Source organism: Motacilla alba, chromosome 18 (genome assembly GCF_015832195.1).
Source record: "Motacilla alba alba isolate MOTALB_02 chromosome 18, Motacilla_alba_V1.0_pri, whole genome shotgun sequence".
Classification (NCBI taxonomy): domain Eukaryota; kingdom Metazoa; phylum Chordata; class Aves; order Passeriformes; family Motacillidae; genus Motacilla; species Motacilla alba.
In genome coordinates this window covers 3,170,858-3,194,876 of record NC_052033.1, presented here as the reverse complement: position 1 = coordinate 3,194,876, position 24,019 = coordinate 3,170,858, and the positions used below count along the sequence as shown (strand labels likewise).

The window sequence follows — 24,019 nt, the reverse complement described above, 5'->3', positions numbered from 1 at the left end:
GTGACCAGTTTTGGGCCCCTCACCACAAGAAAGACATTGGGGGGCTGCCACATGTCCAGGACAGGGAATGGAGCTGTGGAAGGGGCTGGAGCACCAAGAGCAGCTGAGGCAGCTGGGCAGGCTCACCCTGGGGGAAAGGAGGCTCAGGGGGGACCCGCAGCCAGGTGGGGGTCGGGGAATGAGGGACAGGACAGGAAGAAGTGGCCTCAAGCTGTGCCATGGGAGGTTGAAGTTGGATATGAGGAAAAATTTCTTCACAGAAAGGGTGGTCAGTCCCCAGCACAGGCTGCTGAGGGCAGTGGTGGAGACACCATCCCTGGAGGGATTTAAATGACATGTGGTTGTGGCACTTGGGGACATGGGTTAGTGGTGACCTTGTCAGTGCTGGGTCAACGGTTGGACTCAATGACCTTGAAGATCATTTCCAACTAAAAAAACTCTATGATTCTATGAAATGCTAATAAAACCATGTTATCAACCCTATATTAGTATCTTCCCATCTGGTAATGGAAAAAGCTGCACTCCTGACTTGACAGAAAACTAATCCCAAGCCTCTCCCCTTCCCTTCCCAGGGATTGGTTTTCAGGCCCACCAGTAAACTAATCTGGCTTGAGCACACAGCATGAACACAGAGCTCTCACACAGGACAGGACAGGACAGAACAGGATGGTTCTCTCAGCTCTAACTCCCGAGGAGTTTGTTTTAACTAACCTAGAAACCCCAGGGTTAGTTACAGTCTATCTGCAGGGCCTGGATTTTATTGAAAAGTGTGGTTAAAACAAGGAGAAAGTGCTGTTTAAATGAACCTGTGCTACTGGAGAGATTTAATGTGAATGTTAAAAAAAGGCTTCTAAAAACAGGAACCATGAGAAGAATACTTTTAATTACTGCAAATGCTTGAAAAATCAAGTTTACCAGCATATTAAAATGAGAAGCAAAGTCTTGTGTAACAGTGTATACTTTAACTCAATGCACTTCCAGGAGAAAACTGAATTTAAAAGAATAATCTATATAAAGAAGTATGCAATGCTAAGCCTGTTACCTACAGTGCACACAAATAACTACGAGATGATTCATTCTGAAAAGCTCACCAAGTCCAATTAATTTTGTGTCAAGCCTGATCCCATCCAAGAGGTAACACTCCCTAAAATGTTATGAAACACACAGCAAAGATGCAGCATATTTGTATGTACATTAAAGTTTTATCTGCTGTTGCTCTCCAGAGCTCCCAGCCCATCGGTCTGGGTTGGTGCTCACTCATTTTGTACCAGAACCCACAGCACAGAGCTGCTACAAATGAAGAGTCACAAGCAGTCTGGGAACTTGAGCTGTCATCAAAAATCAGTTTAAAATCAGAAAAGGCCTATGGAGTGTCTGCTTCACATCATTTATCTAACCAGAGATGACAAGGGATGAGGGAAAAACCCTGCCATTTCACAGATGTGAAACATAACAGTGAAAAATTGACACAGAGAAGAGGTATCACAGCTAACTAATGAATATAGACCAAGTCCCAAAAGATTAAGTGTAAGGTCATTTTATCTCAATTACAAGTTGAAAATAATCAGACTGGTCTCCACAGTTTCAATGGCCTTAACACAGGAGTTATCTGGGATGGCATCCTAAGAGAACGAGCACCAAAATAGGGGTGGGGGTGGTGGTAAACACAGCAGAGAATTTTAGAAATACAGAATCAACAGCAAGAGTAGAAAAGATTTAAAAATAATAAAAAAAAAATTAAAAAAAACTAAAAAAGAAACAAAAGGCTCAGTGCTTGATACTGACAGAGGGGAGAGAACCTCTCAAAAATAAACGGCTTGTAACAAAAAGTAAATAATTCATGGCCTAGGCTGACGTGGGGCATGTGCTGGTCATATGTTCAGCGTATGTTACTGGCACCACTCACCAGCATGTTCCATGTTGTAATGGCTGAAACATTCCGAGCTGAAATGTGCTGCCTTCAGGGACGACATGATCTGGGCAGCCCTGACGAAACACACACCACTCCACACGAACGCAGGCTAATTTTGGCTCTCAGGTTATTTCTCCATACTCCAAACAATGCTTTGCTTGGCACTAACTCACTTCAAGGCTTATATTAAATATAACCAGTGGTAGTGTGAAGCAACCTTTAGAAGCAGCAGGCTCAGTTTATCTAAGATTACATAAAATGACTACTGTAGTGTCTGTGGCTCCTGGAGGCCACTCTGTGCTGGATGCAGGCACACATTTGAACTGCTCAGCACCTCTGAGGCTGTGCACAGCTCCTCCAACACAGCAACACACAGCACGATGCCACCCGTGGCCCAGGTGACAGTGAAATGCAACGGTGATGTTTTAATACTCCAAAACATGGTGGGGGAAAAACCTAAATCTGATGGAGTTCAAATATGTGACTTCAAACACCTGCTGGCTGCAGCAGCCAGCTCTGCCTCCCCACCCCAGTCACTTCCACCCCTGTCAAAGCTGTGCAAGAATGCTGCTTCTGCTGCTGCCACAGGGGTCCTTTGGGGAAGGATCACCCCCTCTGCCCAAATCAGCCCCTTCTGCACCCAATATTAGATCCATTCACTTCCTTTTTAATGCCTATAATATAGTATTTTCCTTTTAAATACCCCAGAGTGCTTGCTCTTTGCTTTGTATTTTTGTATTGAATCATTACCTGCACAAGTCAAATCCTGTCTCCATTTAGAACATCTTTAAGAGGGTTATTCTAATGACTTAAAGATGGTGTGAACCATCACAAGTATCTAAGGACCTTTCAGATTTAAAAATAAAAGTCTCCCTCATTCAGCAAAGAACTTGCTAAGTCCAGCTCATTGCTCTGTGTCAGACACTGTCAGTATGTTCTCAGTCAGCAATTTATTTACCACAAAACATCCCTAGGAAAACACAGGGCAGTTGTATATATTCCCCTCTTTACATCTCCTGGGGAAAGCTGGAACAAGCAGCTCCCATAAAAACAAAACAGTCACAAGAAGGACAAAACTGTGCTGGTGAAACACACCCAGTAACCAGTGCTTGTTTCCCTAACCAGAGCCCAGGGATGTCCCAGCTGAAGTGTAATGTCACTGCAACAGGCTCCCAAACCCCCTGGGCCTCACCTACCTTCATCTGAGAGTAATTAACCCTAAACTACTCAGACCTTCCAGATAAGGAATTTTACTGGAAGAACAAGAAAACCACCAAATGCTGTAATATCAAAGGCTGCTGCAAAAAGAACAAGCTGCAGAAACAAGAGTTTCCTTGGGGATGAGGCACACCAACACCTTTCAGTAAAAGAATGGAATCAGAGTCTGAGTGTTATGAGAATTATCAAAACCACACCCTGCCTCCTCGAGTCTCCCAAACCAAGAGACCTGGATCACACATTCCTACACTGCCATCTCCCAGCTTCATTTCCACAACATCAGGATTTTTCTTTTTTCATTTCAAAAGCTGTGGAAAAGCCTGATTTTTACAACCAACATTTTTGATTAAACCACCTTACTCAGTTTCTTCTCCCTGTAGTCAGTCACACTCTCCCACACTATGGTTATTTTGTATTCCATGTAACCATGCTTTCCAGCTCTTCAGATGAAGCTCAATTCTTTTATGGCACACTTTTCAGCAACACTGCAGCTAACTCAAAGAACGCACACAGACAAATACAAAAAATCCTTCCTTCAGCTACTATTAAACCAAAATAACTTTAAAACACTGCCCCCAAACTTAAAACTTCTACAGATTTTTATTTTATCCTTCTGGCTGAGGGTTGAATCATTTATATTCAGATGCTTCTTTGACTCTTTTGCAAGGCTTGCATGCTTCTTTTCTTTAAAGGCTTCAAACCACCCAGTTTGCTGATAGCCCTAGATAAGAGTGAATAACCTCACGTAAGAATCTTGAGTACTTACTAGTCCACAGCAGACCAAACTTATTTATAGCTAAGTAGCAAGCTGGGGTTAGTGATCTCTTCCAGGCTCAACAATCTTCCAACCTCAGAATAACCACCCCATAAAACAAGCAGGGCTATTTCCCTACTGACAGGAAAGTCAACATCTGTGTACAAGGGTGTGCTGGCAGATGAGAGCTCTGGCTGCCTGCACTGCAGGAGACAGCACAAGCCATTCATAACAGGCCAAAAGTCATGCAGGAAACTTAAAATCTTCATCAGGAGTTGCTTTGAATTTACCTTGAATGTTTCAACAGAGAAAGGTGGAACGATCTGAGCTCTCCTCCCAACTGTGAATGAGGTTTTTAATTTTATCTTGTGAAGGTTTAACAATTAGTGCCAGTTTTTTCTATCTGAGGTAATATTGCCTATATCCTGTGGGGCAGTTAAGGAAAAATTACTGTATGAGAAAACAGCATCACAGGCCACCAAAAAAAATCTCAAAAACGAAAACAAAGGAAAAAATAAAGAAAACAGTATATTTTTTAAAGTTCTAACAGAATTCTAGCAGAATCTCAGTTCTAATGACGTTTTGTTACAGAAAGGGTGAATATTCATAGACTAGTTGCATTTCTCAGCTTTCTGGGCAGACCAATACCAGGAAAAGGTTTTAAAAACAAAGGCCTGAATTTCAATTTAAGAGGATAAACAAACAACTGAACTCCTCCTGTGGTTTTTACCTATTGCATCTCTTTCCGCTGCTGCCACACGCGCCCGTCACGTGGACGTTTTAACTGAAACACTGTGGTTTCCAGGTCCAAAATGTCTCTGCCAATTATCAATATCTGGAAAGCTGAATAATACTGTACCCAACCACAAACTGTAGAGCCCACCCTACACTGAGACTTCAGCCCTGCATTCATTTCAGAACCCGCATTCCCAGCTGAGGGGAACCACCTCAAACTGCTGCATTTGCTCTTCCACCCTGATGCAGCTGCAATAGTGGTGCCAGGATCTTGATGGTGTCCTTGGGAGTAGGGCTGCATGAGGATGCATTTCATCATTCTGTGAGAATCTTACCACCCAATCTAGTAATTTTAATAAAGTTCAGAATAATTGCACCCTCTTCAAAGCAGGATTTTCATAGCATTTGAACACACAGTGTTTGCCTTGCAGCCCCTAATGCTACTGAAGGCAAAAATATGAAAGGGCAGAGAGAACCAAACCACCAACCCCCTCTACCTGATGGGTCAGACCACACAAGTGCTTTGGCTGGTTTCTCCAAAATATGTGTATTGAGTGATGACCATGTCAGGCAGATCAGACAGAAACACCTCTAGACCCTTATCTGAGCCTAACCCAGCCACACCCAGGACATCCACACACCTAGGGAAAGAAAACAACTCACTTCCTTGAACGCCTCTTTGCTTAATGAATTATTTACTGCTTTCATCTGTGGAAGTGATAATCAGGGGTTTGATTAATGATCGTTTAAGTAACTCACTCCTACTAACCTCTGTCAGCATCCAAGCCCCCAAACACTGCACAGACATGAAGGGTGGTGTTTGTTATCACCTGCTCCTCCTGCAAGGGATGGTTTCCCTGCAATGCTGCACCTCGTCAGCCCTGGAGAGGGCTCAGAGCGAAGGTGAGCAGTCAGTTCCAGCAGAGCAGGAAGCCCCTGCACAGCTACTTCCAAGCCTGCTACCCAAGTAGTTTTGGAAGGCTGGATCAACTCCACTGAATTATTAAGATTTTCCCTTTGATGGCACTCTGGATTTGCTGTCCTGCATAAAGAAGCAAAAGCTCTCTCCAAATCACACCTTTGCCTGAGATGTTTCTCCAACCTATCAAGCTGAGGCCCTCAAAAGACACCACAGGAAAACCAAATCACATGTGAGCTACCTGCATTGTTAACTTCAGCACATTTATGTATTTCCTGAAAAAGTACTATCCCATACATGCAGCCCTTGCAATGAAGACATGTAAAAGTCAGTGAAGTTTTTACAATTATCTTCAAAATAATGCTTTCCTTTCAGGCAGTCCATACAGAATGCTGCCCAAACTCTCATCACTCACCTGCCTGCCTTACAGACAGAGAAGTCTTTCTGAGATTAAAGGGCTTTTTTTAGGACCCCCACACATTACAAACAAAAATCACGTATACATTTTTTTCAATTACCATTTACCTGCACTATATCCTTAATGTTCAATTTTCCCTAGAGCTTGTAACTCCACTACTGCACAATAAACCCCCAGCTGGACTAGTGACCTGTGGAGCAAAGCCTGGATTTAGGCAGGAGCCAGGCTGATTTAATATAGGCAATGCAGACCATACATTAACTCTGTCCTCTGCTAGGAGATGATCCACAGCCAAGGAACCCATACCCTTTTCTCTCGTGTTTTCTCTGTGTGTTCACATTTCCAGAGAGATAAAAATAGCGAGCCAGAAAGCACAGATTAACCAAAGGTATGATACCATCAAGTTATGTCAGCATCCTGCCTACTTAAGGTTAACCTTTTTAAAAAGATTTTTAATTTAACATACCCCTTTACCAAAAGGCATGCTGCCACAAGAACTTCTAGGATTGAAAATATTTACATTACATTGCAAGTGCTTCTTTAGTACACCAAAATTAGTTCTGGTGTTTCACTGTTTCAAATCTTTCTTCTCCTTTCCATTTTGATTTCATCTAGCATAAACAGCTCCTATAATATATAACTGCATATATAATTATAATATATAACTGCATATATAATATATATAACTATATATAGTTATACATATAATATATAAAATCTATAAAAATAAATATATTAATATATAATGTTATAAATATATAAATTATATATATAACATATATATAATATATAACTGCATATATCATATATAACTATATATAGTTATATATAATATATAAAATATATAAAAATAAATATATTAAATATATATATAATGCTATAAATATATATAAAAATTATACATATAACATATATATAATATATAACTGCAACTCCTTACTGTACAATTCCACAAGTCCCAGCCAGCTGACTGCTGCCCAAAGTCTGTGCAGGCCCACCATGTACTCCAGTGCCTGCCAGACCTCTCTGTGAGCCACTTCAATGCAACAGCAAAGCACCCAAAAATAGCAAAAAAAGCAGAGAGCAGCAGCATCTGAACATCTGACGAGCTCCAAGGCCAGCTCAACCTGCATCAGGAGCTGCAGAAAACAGGACCTTCCCTCCTGTGCTCCACTGCAGCAGCAGCGAAACCTTGGATTAGCTCAGATGCTCAAAGCACAGCCCATGTTCCCAAAATGTGAGACCCCAGATAATTCTGAATGACATTTCCCCAGTTAAATACCCAAGTCTGAGACTCCCTACACTATATTAGGTTAACAATTGTATTTCTAATAACAATTGTATTGCTTCTCAGGCTCAGCCCTTAAACTTGAGATGATCTTAATGTCCCACCTTTCCTCAAGCCTCCCAGCACACCCTTTCACTTCTCTTCACACAACTACAAACCCCAGAATATCCTGCCCACGTTCTAAAGCAGAACACCTTGGGCCTGCGTCCTCATCTCTCTCATGTATAAACTGAATTCCCCTCTCTCATTTTTCTCATCTCTGTGGGATACGATGCTGAAATCAATCACGGAATATCCCGAGTTGGAAGGGACCCACACAGATCAGAGTCCAGCTCCTGGCCCCATTGTGGCAACCCAAACAATCACTGTGTGCCTGAGAGCATTTATCCTCTTTACCATGATTTTTACTTACTTAAAGAATCAGTTTCCTCTGATTAAGATTTAAACTTATCAGACAATTTCATATGAATAAATTCACCCTTCTCTTCTTTAAGCTTTACTCATTTTACAGCCTTATTTCTCTGTCCCCTTCCTTGCTCTGCAGGCTTTCTTCACCTGCCTAGAATGGTCAGAAGATTGCAGAATCACACAAGGAGGAAAATTCTTTTCTGCAAGAGCCCCCTTCCATCATTTATCCTTCCCAACTAGTTCCCTTGTGTGTTTACTGCACTGACTGTAGCCAAGAGAAATATATACCATAATGTATATAACAGCTGCATAATATACAATGATATATAATTGTTTATATAATTGTATTGTATATATATATATATATATATAATATATATAATATATATCTGTCTAATACTACAGAAGTGTATCAACTACACGTCTAGGCCTTGTCTTCTCAAGTTTTATTCTTCCTAGAGCACCCAAATATGTCCAGAGAATAACACAAAATTGATAAATGAATTTTTTCCTGTATTCTCAGTCTTAAAAAACAACAAAGAGAACATCAAAACAAACAAAAAAAAGCTAGCTAACTGTGTTTATATCTTTATAAACAAGCAGACTTTTACCTTACAGTAGTAAAACATGTAATGTACACTGTGCTAAGGCACCAACATTTCAGCTACAGCTTTTTGAGGAAACTGATGCTTCAAAGGAAGTTAAACTATTTTTTTCCCAGCTGTGACAGGGAAAAAAGGAAGCAAAGAAGGAAAAGGGTAGGCAAAACACCTGTTCCCATGCTGGAACACATCAGTGAAAATCAGAATTTAAAAAGAATTTCTATCAATAAATTATATCATCCACACCATTTCTGAAGCAGAACCATACATTTAATCTTCATTTAAGTAATCAAAAAACTTGAATTCAAGTTAACTACAAGACATAAAGACCTTTTCCATTCCACACTAGCCTGATTTCTTATCAAGACAAGAATTAAGTGGCTTATACCCCATGATTGTATCTAAGACTTGCTCAAAGAACAAAAACTTTCACAGAATCACTTTATATTACACAAAAATTGTCTCTGAAACTGTACAGTGTCCTCCAATATGAAGAGTATGACATGGTGAACAAAAGCAACACCAGGGTGAGAACACTACTGGCGAGTGGAAATAAACAAATATCCAACGGGATGTTTGATGCTTCAGAAGTAATTTTAATTTCAAACCAAGACAAATATTGACTCTTTGTTAAAACACACAATAAAATGATCTCTTGCTATAACCCTGTGACAGTTTATTAAAAAAGACTTGCAGAGGAAGTAAAGAAGCTTCAGCTTTACCTCTTGTGACCCTAAGCCATACATGTCACCCAGCCATACCTGCCCTGCACCTCTGCACTGGGGCTGACTGCAGCAAGGGTTATTTTTTTGTTACTCAGAGGAAGGTGGTGAGATAGATATCCCAGCACTCTTGAAAGCAGCACAGCTTCATTCAAACCTTGACAATTCAGTTTACAGCCTCTGCTTTCACACCTGTGTGTGATCCATTAGAGAGCCTTTAGTACTCTCATTCAGCCCCATAAAAACTGACCTACACCAACCCCAAACTCCTTTTGGATAAAACAAACATACTGAACCCCTTTTGTCCCCCACTCTTTGGGACTTCTTCCAGCCTTCAATTCTTCTTAGCAACCCTCCACTTGAATCCTTGCGGTTTCGCAAGATCCTTTAACACAGATTTGATTCCAGAATGATGTGAAGCTCCAGCACCAGCTGCCACTCCCCAATTTCCACAGTCATCACATCGGTGCCTTGACACATCATCTCAGAACTGGCAGCTCATGATCCCTCTGCAGTCATGCCTTTCACTCCACTGCTACTTTTCAGAGCAGTTTCTCACCCCATCGTTCTGCCCTGTGTACTTTTCCAGATGACATAGTTCTGGGGTTTTAAAAATTGATTCATTCTAATTTTTTTTGTCCTCATTATTTGTGAGGACAATGTTTACAACATTGTAAATATTTAATTGCATTCACTCCAGATCACCACAAAAAATCCAGTAGTGATCAGGTATTTCTAACCATGATTTAGCACTAAGCTGCACATCATTCTAACCAGGCTGAGCATTCCGTAAGTTCTGCTGTTGGGAATACAGACATTTTTTTCAATATGGGAATGTAGTTACCTGAAGCACTTTATATAGTTACAACTATCCCCATGCCCAGAGAATCCACATGGACAAGGTGCTGAGCAGTCTGATCCAACACTGAAGTCACTTCTGCTTTCAGCCAGGCTTTGGCTGGAGCTTCCTTCTGTAATTCTTAAAGTTAAGCCTTAAACCAGCACTGAATTAAAATTCATTCCAGTCAACTTTATACTAATTTTGTTCCACTTCATAACACTCTGATAATGACAGGACTCTGGCATTTTTACTTAACTGCTCTGGCTCTCCAAACTCTCAATTCCATGCACATCCTTGTCCACAGGAGCTTCCTTGCTGAGGTCAACAGGAATGTTTGGATCAGCATGGACAGAACTGCTTGCCAATCTCCTCATGGTTTTCATTTCATTTGGTGCACATGGACAAACAAAAAGGTGGTGTGTTCATATTAATATTTATTAAGACACTCTGAAATTTCAACTACTGAAAATTTTCCTCCCACCAGTACTCCAGCACACACAGACCATGCTTTGTCCAAGGTTCTGCTTGGCAATACCTGAGAGGACAGAGCAGCACGGGCAGGGGCTGCAGCAGAATCACACACACACCCACGACTGCGAAGAAACAGACTCCAACCATGCACAGACCTTCTCATGCCCTACAAAAAATGATGTGTCAAAAAATGTGCACCAGCTCTGCAAGCACTGAGTGTAACTCACTGAAGCCTCAGGTCCCCTCAGTGATCAAACAGCAGGGAGGGAATCTTCACTGGAGAATGGAACATTTCTTTCCAGTACCATCCAAAGTGGAATAGCTGAAGAATAAATATGGTTCCTCCCCTCTGACTGCTTTATCTAGGTCAAAAAACTCCTTAAAGGCAGGAAGTCGCAGGAAACAAATGTCACTACACATCAACTTTTTATCATGAAAACAAGCAAGGCAGCAGATAAACCCACCACCTTCCCAGGATTTCAGCACAGACAGCAGCTTATCAGTGAACTGTTGTGAAAAGTCCTTCTAACTGCAAAAGCCATGGCCTCGCACCACACGACAAACACACGGTTTTCTTTGAAATTGTATTTTTCCCTGTATTTTACATAATTTTATATAAGTTAATGGGACTTGAGATGTCTTGAAGAGTTGCTGCATTTGCTGAAAAAGACAGCAAATGAGAAGCATAATCTTATTTTGAATAGCTCAGGCATGACTGTAAATAACCTTTTGCTTTGTCCATGACAATTGTACATGCTGAAAAAAATAAAAAGAAAAACTCAACAGCAGCAGAACTCTTCCACAGCAGAATTATTCTCTAAAACACATCTCCCTTCAAGAAGGAATAATATTTCTAAGTGCCCTTACCTAATTATAAGCAAATTAATAATACACATTTATTTTGAAAAGACAGGGTGAAAGATTAACTTATTTTCTTTATTAGCTCATTTAACTTACTACTTTTGCCATCGATTAAGTGTATCATCCTACTCAAACATGACACCTTGGTATTTTGATTTAATCAATGCAAAGAATAATTTAATTTGCATATCTCCTACCTCATTATTGTAACTGAAGTAAAAATCTCAAAACTCTCTTTCAACTGCAGATTCTTGGAACGGACAGTTTTAATACTGACTTTGCACCTTTAAGCCAAAATGTCACTAATCTTGCTTCTGTCATAGAAATTTACAGGAGATTTACAGACCATAAAGATGATTTTCCAGTTTGTAGTATTTCATAGAACTACACAAAGAATCTACTTCCTCCTATAGCTAAGAACATTTGTAAGAACATTTGTAGGATCAGTAGAATTGGGTAAGGATGTTTCATATAGATACCAATCATACCAACAGAAAAAGCATATCAAGTGCAGATTAATCCAAATATAAACTGTTTGAGCTTTACCTCAATTACCTGATTGGTGTCTGACAATTTGCAACAATGCTTTATTCACCCAAAAAAAAAAAAATCACTCAGAAGGTGTGTGCAATTGAGAGGCAAATATGAAAAAAAAAAGATGACAGAAACAACTGTAACACGAATTATTACTATAGAAACTTCCCGCTCATCTCTATTTTCATTTCAAATCATATGTGCTCTACCTTCCTCCTACGCTCCTTTTCAATCAGATCTGCTAAAGTGAGAACACTACTGCTACTGAGCTTGACATTTGCAAATCCTGCTTTAAAGTAGCCAAAAACCCACCTATAAACACAGCCCCGTTGACCTTATTAGTCACTATGGCACAGGCCCAGTAAATAAAAGTTTCTGGAGCCTGAGTCTGTCAAGTCACAGCCAAGTCCAATGCTCCTTAGTTTCATGCTCTAATTTGTAATTGATAGTTTTAATACAGCTGGTGTGGAGCTCTGAACACATCTCTGAACACAGATCAATCCCAAGGTGTCCCCACTTCCAGGCAGCTGTCACCCTGAGGAGCCACTGTCCCTGTCAGAAGTGGGGTCAGGGAAGGGAGAAAGCAGGTGCCCCAGGGCCTGAGGGACCTACAGCCCTCTGCCAGGACAGACTGCGAGATATCTTAGCACCAATTCCTTGAAGCATGTGTTTTGTTTGATTGCTCAAAGTATCTAACAGTTCTATTCGTAAGAAAACCTTTAGAACACAAATCACAACCCAAACCCAAGCAATGCACGCTCTTCCTCAGCTGCCGTGGAACACCACCCAAGGAAATGTCATGATCCTTTCACCTCCACTGCTAAGCCAAACCACAGATGTTTCCAGAGAGAAATTTCCATGGAGCACATGTACAGCCACACAGACATCACAGCTTTGCACACAATTTCAGTAACTGCAATTAGATGACAGAAAAAAAGTGCACTGATATATTCGAGGCTCTTTACAATTTGTTTCCTGGGCAGGTAATGCTGAACATAATAAACTTTTCCAAAGAATTGACTCAGGGAATAGATATACTTGATCCTTGCTCAGAATCGACCAGCTTTCATCAGCAGGAGAACTTCTACAGCTTAAAGGCAGCAATAACCCCAGCTTGTAGCTCCAGACTACAAGACCAAGCTAAAACTATTGATTCAGCCCTCTGTATTGCCAGGAGGAAAATCAAAGGAATCCAAACAAATTAAATTTTAGTTTTCAGCTACACAGGTTTAATTTAGGATTAGTCAGTAAATGTTAAGCTAAAGTAAAACATACTTGATGTCATTTACTGTAAGAGCACCCACACTTAGTAATGTAAAGAAATCTGCAGAATGAATGACAGAATGGGAGAGTTATTTACTGTCTCTTACTATAAAAGAGCTTCAGTTGGATCAAATGAAATTACCAGGCATCAAGTTCCAAAAACTCAGCAAAAAGAGGTATTTTTCCCAACATGGGCTCCAATTACTTTGCAGAATTCACTACCCAAAGACACTGTGAATAGAAGAGGTTCACCCAAACTCAGAAAAAGAGAGAGAAAAAATGCAAACAGTAAATTATTTTAACTCAAGAAGAACTGAACTCTGACTCTGGATCCAAAAGGATAACCAAGCGAAACACAACCATTTGTATTAATCAATTTTTATGCTCCTTCCTGGGCATCTGCTACGGACCACTCCTGAAGGCAGGTCATGGACTAAACGCATCTGTGATCCGACTTAAAAATGCTGTTCCTATGTTCATGGCATCTCGTCTGTGAATCACAAATTACTTCCACAAAAGCAAAACCAAAAGTAATGACTAAAATACACAATCTATGGGTTTGTCAAAATGAGTAAGAGTGCCTCGGAACAGTGAAGTCCAAGATGTCCTGAGTTCTGTGAATTCAAAGGCCAATGCACAAAGCACATCCCAGAAACCCAAAAATCAAAGCAAAACAAAAGCACTCCTTCAGAGCAAAGTTGTACCCAGAAGTCTGTCTGTTTTTCCAGATGTATCAGTTACATCTGTCTGGAATCCTGCCTCTCCAAAAGCTGTACACAACAGCTCTGACAGCAACCGCTGCTCTGCCCGGCACAAAAGGTATTTTTCCAGCCAAGTACCTCAAAAGCAAATATTGATGTTATTATTTACCTAGCAATACACCCAATCAATGCTTTCACTGAAGGCAGGGGAAATTCCACAGGCAGCAAATGAAAGCAATTAAAAAATACGAACTTTAGCAACAGGAGAGGGACAGTCTGTGCATCTCAAAGGCAGCTGCAGAAATATTCATTTCTTTATTTGATCGGGGTGTCTTGAGCAGGAGCCTCTGCAACCTCTTTCATCCCATGTGTGCCATGACATTGACAGGAGAGCTCCTTGCTGGACACACTCAAAAATGGCTCTTTTCTCCCCACCCCCACTCGATTCATCTCACAAGACGACAGCTGGTTTGTACATACACAAGTAGGGATGGGAGTCTGTCAAGAACTGCAAAAACAAAAACACACTTCCCACTGCTATTACCTCCTGCTTGATAACTCCAACATTTGAATTGCCAGTGAGGCTTCCAGGGAGGCATTAAAAATAGCAACCAGAACACTTATCTTAAGGCACAGTAATTCCATGTTTCATGACATTTCTATCTGCAGAAAAAAGATGCCTTTATTACAGGTAAGTGTATACTCTAACATTAATAATTTAATTTCCCCAGATGTTTAAAATGTGTGTTTTGCAGGAGACTACTAAGGTGTACTTCTGTTTTTTCCTTCCAAAAACAAGGAGTTCAGTAACGTTATTAATGCAGTCAAATTTAAACAAAAATTTAAACAAAAAAAAGGCCAAGGACACTGGAACTATATACAATTATTAGTGACAAGCAAAGAAGACATTCCAAGTCTGTAAGAGTATTGGACTTGCCACCTTTGTAAGTCACTATTGATCAGACAAACCAGAGATGGACCCTCCATTCTTGGTTTCCAGGATCACTTAAAAACAAACAGAAGGAACAGGCCACCCTGAATTTTTTAAACTTCACCTGCCATTAAAATTTCCGATGATCGTGTAGTCATAGGCAAAGCATATTTATTACTGGCAACAGAGTAGGATTAAAGCACAACAAAAATAGATCTGGTGATTACTTGAGCTGGAGGCTGGCAATCATCAATCTTGAGCTCACACCAAAACTACTTTCTTTCCCATCACACTTCAACCATTAATTAATGTTTACATTATACTGAAGTAAGTTTGACTCTTAAAATGCAGGAGACCACCTTCAGTGTGACCAGGTAAATCTACAACAAAACTCAAGAACAGGACTACAAACAATATCAGTCACCAGCAAGCCACAGTAAGGACTTCCTAAAAGGAGACAGTACCTTGAATTTGCCTGAAGGCTACTGTTCAAAAAAAAAAGCTTTGCAAATAATGAAACTACTATTTCCCCATTCAACTCCAGTAAGACTTGTGTTTTTGAAACAGGTTTATTTGAACAAAGCAACAAAGTAGCAGTTGCTGTTAATCACCAGAGCAACTCTGGGGCTGCAGACTCTGCGGGCCCTCCAAGGGGATGCTCAGCCCCTGCAGGGTGGCTCCAGCTCCCGGCCAGGGCACCTTTTATTTACCGGCCCACACCTCCAGTTTGTAACCAGCAGATAACCACTCCAGCAGCTCTGGGAACTGAGGGCTGTGTCTGCACAGCCCAAGGAATGGTGTCACCTCTGAACGCAGCAAATGCCAGTTCCTGCACCACCACCCACGCTCACCGGCAAAGAAATTTTAACTACACACAACTTTTCATCATTGTTCAATAAAAAAGTGAGAAAAAAAATCATTCTGAATCTTCTTTCCACTTGAAAAGCGACACTGATGGAAAGAACTAGAATAAATTACAAATCAGTGGACAGCATGAAGAAGTACTTCTTTTTTCCTCAAGTCTTAAGCATTTAAAAGAATGTTACTGACTCAACGACTCCAACTAATTCTAGACTGTTTGAAATCAACACAGATCATGCACAATTGTGCTTACAAATAGTATATTATACTGCAGTGCTTACAAAGAAAAAAAAGTATTTGATCTACATTTCATAAACGTGTTAGATTAAAATACAGATTAACCACATGCCAAATAATTATTAATATTAAAAGCAGAAAGCAAAAATAGAACTGACAGCTAAAGGTCAAACAAGTCCTCCAACTATATTCAGGACTACACACTGGCACTGTTAAAGCCCTTCAGAATGAGCATTTCCTAGAAAGCAGCAAGGTAAGACAATTTGATTTTCACAGAGAAACCAGGTGACAAAACTAACATTAGGCCGACAGAGCAGAAAATAGACACCACCAATGTCCTAAACACAGTTTGAAAGCTCATAGGGCATTAAGGCTGTGTCACTGATGGCATGTGCTCTATAAAGGTACAGCACTCGTAACGACCGAGGTATTTCTTAGTCAAGGCAGCTAAAATACACTAAACCAAAACACTTTCACTTTCCCTGCATGTGACTCCTCAGAGCACAGATCACTTATTTACAGTTCAACACAGCCTTAAATGTCGGGGGCAGGCCTCACGTATTGTCCTAGAAAATCACTTTGCACAGACAGTTAATGTTTGGTAATGGCAAAGGAATGTATTACCGTTTAAAACCTCTTAATACATTTGCTGTCACGTAACGAAAACATTTTAAAACGCTAATGCAGCAGAAGCATTTCACGTGGATGATTCAGTTTACCCGTAAGAACAAACGTTAAAATTAGGCAAAGCAGCAGAAACTATCACCAAAACCAGAACAACCCTCCGGTTCTGCCAGAGCACCGAGGGGGCTCCAGGACTCCCCGGCGCTGATCCTCACCCCAGGCAGCCGGGAGCCGTGCCCGGCCGATTCCCCCGACGCCCGCAGCAGCGCTCGGGCTGTACCCGCTTCTGTCCGCCCGCGCCGGGGCCGCTGCAGCCCGCGGCGGGCGCTCCGTGCGGGGCTGCGGCGGGGGAAGGACACGGCGGAGGGCACGGCGGCGGTGCCGGGCGGTGCCGGCGGAGGCGCGGGCAGGACGGGGCCGCTCTCGCCTGTCACACGCCATGTGCACCCGCGGCCTCCGGCGGGCCCCGGAGCGCCGGCCCCGCGTACTCACACTCGCGGCAGCTGCAGCGGCGGCGCCCCGCGCCGCTGGAACACGCCGTCCACGAACACGCCGTTCTTGCCGAGGCAGCGCAGGTAGAAGTCGCCCCCCGCTCCGCCCGCCGGGTCTCCCTGCGGCGGGGGCGGCGGCCCGTCCGCGCCGGCCGGCGGCGGCGGGGGCGCGGCGGTGAAGATCTCGAGGTGGCGGCGGGAGATGAAGCTGGAGTGGCCCATGCTCACGTCCACCGAGCCCTGCGACGAGTTGCGGCCGATGGTCACCGAGCGCTTCTTCATGAGGTACTCGAACTCCCGGCCCTCGAGCCGCGCCACGGCCGCCGCCGCCGCCGCCGCCGCCATCTTAGCGAGGGACGAGCGAGGCGCGGCCCCGCCCGCACCGGCCCCGCGCCGGCCCCGCACACAGCAGGGAACGGGGCCGCGCACCCGGCCCTGACGCAGCCGCGCGCTGATTGACAGCGCGCGGGGCCAATGGGCGGCCCGCACGCCCATGGGGCTACGGCGGCGCGGCCAATGGCGAGCGGCGCCGGCCCCGCACGTCCGAGTGTCGGCGCACGAGCGCAGGGGCGCGGCCCGGAAAACGCGGAGCGGAGCCGCGCGCCGGGAGCGGGGCGGAGCTGCCCCGGCGGCACCTCCCGCCCGCCGGCCCGTGAGGGGAGGAGAGGGACGGCAGGGGAGGGACGGAGCCGGCTCCGGGACAGCCGCCCCTGCCGGCCACCGGACCCGCACCCCCTTCCCTCCCTCTCGGCCACCTGCAGCCGCCGGCGGGGAGCCGGGCCCCGCACCTGCCGTCCGCAAGCGGCGCCCTCAGGAACGGCACCGGGCGCGGCGGAGAGGGGCAAGAATGGAGAATGGAATACATACAAATAGTGCTAGAGGGTGAGCAAGAACCACTAGGAGAGTGCTGGGTAGCTGCTCAAATTTAGCCTCAAAATACCCCAAAATATGATAATAATTTGTATTATTAACAAATCATAAAACTAAAAGTTTGATCTGACGGCTCTGTGAGGGTCATGTTAAACCTTAAGGTAACTCCGCATTGTCAGATTTTTGTAACATCCCTAGAAAACCAGCAGAGCGTTTCGAATGGCCGGGTCCCAGGTAAGGCAGGCTGTGTCTGTGCACGCAGCTCGGCTCAGCCCCGGTTTGCTCAGAGGAGCTAGGGCACAGGGAGCGAGCGAGAGACCTGCCACAGCACCCAGACCCCCAGAGCTGAGTGTCACTGCGCCGGGGACACGGCCCGCAGGAGGGAATGGCACAGGCAGCAGCATGGAAACACTAAGTGAGGATCCCCAGCATGGGTTTGACTTGAAAATGGCACAGGCTACCAAAATAGATGGCATTAATTTCCCACAGTATAATTATTTTACAAATACAGCATCTGCAATGAAAATATTATACCTGAACCAAATACTCATTGTTACAGGGAGCAGGTGCTGTCAAAACTGAAAAGTAAACAGTTAAACACTTTTGGCTATGAACTGCAAAGAGGGTGCTAAAATGCATTCATGCTTATTTACCAACATATGCACTGCAAACATGTCACCGTAACAGCTCCATAACCTCACCGTGGTTTGCTGAGAAAATGGTTGTGTTGTTTGGGGTTTTTACAGTACTGAAGCTCACAATTATTTATTAATACAAATAACTGCCAAGTGAAGCTGTGGCTGCCCAATCCCCAGGCGTGTTCAAGGCCAGGTTGGACGAGGCTTGGAGCAGCCTGGTCTGGTGGAAGGTGTTCCTGCCCATGGCAGGGGGATGAATTTTAGGTCCCTTCTGATCCAAACCATTCTGTGAATTCAGAAGACATTAAATATTTTTACACTTTGGCCAAAAACCAGTCAGCCTGCTAACAAACATCCAACAGTAAAGTTGAAATTGAAACTTTTGGGTTTGCACATTTGAGTCAACAGATCTTCAACCGTAGAAATACTTTGTGAATGCTTAGGGACAGAATATGGTACCTGCTGCCTGCAAAGTGATGGCAAACCTTAGTTTTACCCTTAGGATTGTATCAGCACTTCTTATAGGCAGCTACAACATAATTCCATACTGGTTCGGGCCATTTACACAATCTCATATGCACAGCAGATGCAGTAAAATATAGCAACAGTTTAGAGCTTTGGTTTCTTTTACAGAAACTTTAGTTAAATCTTGCCCACACTTTGGTATTTAGAATCAGACTTTCTTCTATACCAACATATGTTTGGCACAGAAAATGTGGAGCATCAGAGAGGCAGTTATGACTCCCTGATTCTCAGCTTGTTTTCATCCCATGGCTCTGCTGGCAACAGAAATGTTGTGCCTGCTTTGCTAACAATCGGTTTGGGATCCTGAGGGCCCTGCTGGCTGGAATTACCCATGGATTGTCATCTCCTAACACACCCCGCGCCTGCAGAGAGAGAAAACCAGCAGAATGGGAGAGCAGCCAGGTGAATTTCCATCAGGCCAGCAGCACTTTTCACCACCCTGATGAGTTCTGCAAACTGAGCAACCAAAGGCACTGCTGCCTCTCCACCATTTTCCGTTCCGTGAATCACAGCTCTCTCAATTTGTATTAATTCATTAATAACAAGCAGTACTGAATTCACAAAGCTGATACAAATCCTGTCCTGTTTACAGAGAACAACACAGACAACACAGACAGGGAATGCTGAAGTTTTGCAATCTGCACTGAAATTCCTTTCCAAGGGTCCCACCATCACTAAGCTGCTCTGTGGAAAGGAACTAACACCAGTAGGGCTGTCTGCTTTTGCACGAGCAGCACTGCAGAGCAAGCACCAGACCCCACTGGCAGAAGCTCCATTCGTTTCAAGAGGATGGCTGAGATCCTTCTGTCCACGTTCTTCTCAACTGGAGCAGACTGAGTCACTTTCTTTGTGATCACACAGCACAGGTACAGGTCACCCTGACCTGCCCGTGAGCAGGTCTGCTCTGTGCTGCACAGAGCAGGATCCAGAGCAGCTGCATGTGGTGAACAGCTCACACTGACAGAACATTCTGTCTGTTCTGGGTCTCTGGGTTCCCCAAAAATCCACTCGTGGAACAAAACCTGGCCCTGATGTCAGAGCTGCACTGCAGATACATCCTCTTTCACACTTTTTTTTCCCCAGCCAGCTGACTGAAAGCAAAAGGCCTTTTGCTTTGTCTGCCTTATATCCACCTTAACTATTCAGGACAGAAGGAAGCTACCGACCGAAATTTAATCATCCCAACGAACTTCTGCAATGGCCACTGGCACTAAACAAGCTCTCAAAGCACTACTTACATTTTTCTACTTCATGCCAAGCAACCCAATGCTATCCAGTCCCCATCATATTATGCAGCATCAGCATCACAGAAATGAAGCACCTGTACCATCTAATCTTGAAACAATCTGGCCTGAGGTTAATAGAAATGTGAAAGCACCATCTCAGAGCTAATCCATTAATGCTGTTTTATGTGACCTGCCTGCCTTTAAAGGACTACGCATTTTTAGACTTTTTCATTTTTCCTTGAAGCCCCTGCTGTAGCAACACAAGGGCACTCATTCACAGCTGCTTGCACTGCCACAGAATGAAGTTTTCTTTCTTATTACGTATGCCCTGCACTGAGGGCTATGAATGAGTGCAGCAGCTTCTCAAGATGCATTTTCACAGATCCCAAGCACAGAGTACTACTAGAGGAGGAATATGATGAATAATCAAGTAGATTAAGTGACCTTAATTGCTTACTTTGACACAACCAGCAATTAAACAGCTTTTAAAAGCCATCAGGAGCTATCCATAATCTTTTTATTACAGCAAGTGTCCCAGGCTTCCAGTGAGATTTGATTTTTAGTAAACAAAATCCTACAAAGTTAATTGTCAGAATCACTTCAGTAACATTCACGTGTGATGTAACAAAACGAGCCCTCCAAACACCAGACCCTGTGCAACTGAATGAAGAAAGATTTCCCAAATTATTATCCCTGCACCTCACAAGCACATTCTTTCCTTTCCCAAGGTGAGAAGCCCCTTAAGCAGTAACAGCTTCCTCCAACAGAGCCTCAAACCCACAGCCACATTTTTGAGTAATCCCAATAACTATCCTGGAGCTCTTCACGTGCTTAAATTTAACAAGGTGTGTAAAACTTAGCAGGACTCGTGCTGTGATTTAGTCTTTTTCTCACAAATGCATTTTGGTCAAGGGGAAACTGTTAAAAAAGCACTGTGCAATTGCTGCAAAATATTGAAAACAGCAAATATGGGATGGTGGGAAGCTCTCCAGATACACCCAGCCAGTTTCTGAAGTTACTTTAATAATAACAGGATGAAATATACTGCTGTACCTCAAATGTTATCATTTTTTTTCCTTTATGGATGACTTTCACACCTCTCTAAGTAATAAAGCTGTAAAGTGCAATACTTTTAAAAAACCTAAGACACCCAGAAGAACATATTTTTTGTAGGAGGAACAGGGAGGAGGACAAACACAGCTACCTGAGCTGCTACTTGTCAACGTGCTATTGACCTGGGAGAGAAGGGAAATGAGCACTGCACAAGCCAAAGCCACCCAGCAGCAGCTCGCTGGGCTGGCCAGCTCGTCTGTGGAACTGCTTTATTATCCTCTGCATTCTAACCTCAGGCTGCCTGCTTCCTAACACAACCCAAAGAACCAGTCAGCACTTCTTACAAGTGCAAGGCAGAAAGCTTCTGGCTCAGCAGTCACTCACTGACACAGAGGAATTGCTCCTCTCCAGGTGGGGAAGCCATCCAAAAGCTATGAAAAATAATCAGGCTAATTAATTCTTATCTGCAAAGAGCACAACTGACCTCAAGCAGTTCGAGGAGGCGAGCGGTCGACTCGGCCATGCTGGAACTTCGTAGTGACCAAAGGGATAAAACCCAAATCCTCCGTGTGTTGTGAGACAATGAAAACTCAAATGCCTTGAACAGAGAGCATCCGTTCCCCTCTCCCAGGTAATCACTCAGAAAGGAACTCTGCACTGCAACACCACAGAAGGATTTTTAGAAGCTGCAGCAGTGTCTGTTGACTGGAAATGCAAACCCCCCTTGCTTTGCAATCCAGCCTTGCATGACCCAGAGCTTTGCCAAAGAAATAGTTAATTATTCTTCAGGCTTCTATTTTATGCTTAAAATTGGACCTGATGATTCAAAAGCACTGAAGTTTTGTTACCCACTTCTAGCCAAGAGTTCCACACAATGAAGTCCTGAAGCATAATCAGGAGCAGGTCTCATCAGAGCAGCACTCATCGGATTGAATGCTGATCATTAGTAACTGCTGTCAGTTATGAGCCACAATTCTACTGCAAGAATTTTCTCCAAGTTCTATTGCCTTTTCTGCACTGGAATGTTCATCCTATCTCTTTGCTGGATATGTACAGCAACTCTCTTTGAATTAAATTGTGAATTAACTACATGAAACATAGCCAAAGGTAAATCAAAACCAGAACCAAGAGTAAACTAACAAGAATCAATAAGAAAAAGAGGCTTTAAAATAGTCTTTTCATGATAGAGCCTTCTAATTGAAATTTGTCATTTCAGTCTGAGAGAAATGAAGCTTTTATCAAAATCAATTTGGTTTGGGTTTACTTGTTTTAAAATCAATGCCTTTTCCTCAGCCAATAGAAAGCCAAAAAGAAAGTAACATTGAAAAGTAAAGACATATTTTTCTTTGTATCTGTCTTTGAAATATTTCTTACTGTGTCTAACAGGATAACTGCAGAACAAAGCAAACTTCAGAAGAGAGTTACTGAGATACTGAGGTATGAAAAACTATTACACAAAGGCTAAGAAATTGCAATTGTTTTCACTAGAGACAAATGTTATTGAAATCATGTAATAAGGCAAAAGCACTGTGAGAACAACCTCATGTTCCATAAACAGATATTGTAAGATGCCTATAAAGAAACTGGCTGAATTCAAAGCACACAAAGAAAGATCCTATAAGGAATATGATGACAGCAGCCCTGCTTTCCACATCCATATAAAGTATTTAGCATCGGTATTTTTAATGTGTAGCCAGAGCCTGAACAACTTAAAATAGGACATTTTCCATCCCTGTTAGGAGTCCTCCAACACAAGAACCAACCTCTGGTCTCTGTTTATACCAAAATCTACCAAGAGCCAGTCTTGCACAGCTGCATTTGTAACACTGACATAAGATGGAGCTGCTTGAGAACGTCCTTCCTGAAGACAAAACAAGATACTGAAGTACATTCAGTCTCAGGGTTGGCCCCAAAGGTTTTCTCACTTTCCAAATAAATCTTAAAATATTCAGAATGGTTCTTATATTTAATTGCTTTTTCTATGAAACTGAAGGAAGTTTACACCTAATCTTTAAAACATAAATCATTTAAAGTTTTGTTAAAAGACAGAGAGAGAGAAAGTCACACTATTGACTTCTTTCTGGGAGGAGAATAATTGAACAACAAATAGCTGTTTAGAATGATTTAGGAAAAAAACCCCAAACAAACATTGTGGTGGACAGATTCTGTTTGAGTCCTGTGCACATCACAAGGTGTTCAAGCAACCTCCAGAAAGGCAAGGGGAGAATACAAACATTTCTGACAGGAGAGACAGGAATCTTTTCAAGATTCAGACTCATGTTAACATGCTTTGCAATACAAAATGGACAGCACAGACAGGTCTGAGATTACCTTAAAAAAAAAAAAGAAATATTGCCCAAATATCAATACCAAAGTCTTTTGACACAGGGAGGAAAGAAAAAAAAAATCAATGAAAAGCAATTTATATCTACAGCAAATATAGAATATTGAGGCAGAAAGATGTCACTCACTTCTACATGTTCACCTGGGTGATGCATAATAAGCACTGTAAAGGTGAGACCCTTGGGGAAAACAGAACCACACATGAGGATAACAGTTCCCTTCAGCAGAGCTTCAGAACACCAACACACAGGCACTGCAATACCTCAATCAGGAGCAGAAAAATGAAGCTGAGTCTCACCAGTCAAAGGCCAGCTGAGGGTTGTGTTAGGAACAGCCAGCAGAGAGTCTGTGGCCAGAAGCTACTGATGCTCCGAGACAGTAATTACTGACAGATGTTCAACGAGGAATAAATCTCTGTGCTGAGGACTTGGGCCCTTCAAAGCCCATCTCCTCCACCTCAATTTATTTTGCTAATTCAATTAGCCTGTGGTTAATTTGATACTCTATTTTCATTTCAGTCTCAGAAAAGGAATGATGCAACAGACTGTATTCCAACCACCAAATAAACACCCC

The 24,019-nt window shown here is 42.8% G+C and overlaps 1 protein-coding gene across 1 annotated transcript in view; it reads right to left on the bottom strand.

Moving 5' to 3' along the window:
- The window catches only part of FOXK2 (forkhead box K2), a 44,950-nt gene extending 27,700 nt beyond the window's left edge, over nucleotides 1-17,250 (bottom strand). Inside the window, exon 1 of the mRNA XM_038156844.1 lies at nucleotides 16,793-17,250. Within this exon, the coding sequence (XP_038012772.1) occupies nucleotides 16,793-17,136 (344 nt within the window). The 5' untranslated portion in view covers nucleotides 17,137-17,250. The remainder of the gene's footprint in view (nucleotides 1-16,792) is intronic.
- Between the last annotated feature and the right edge of the window lie 6,769 nt (nucleotides 17,251-24,019).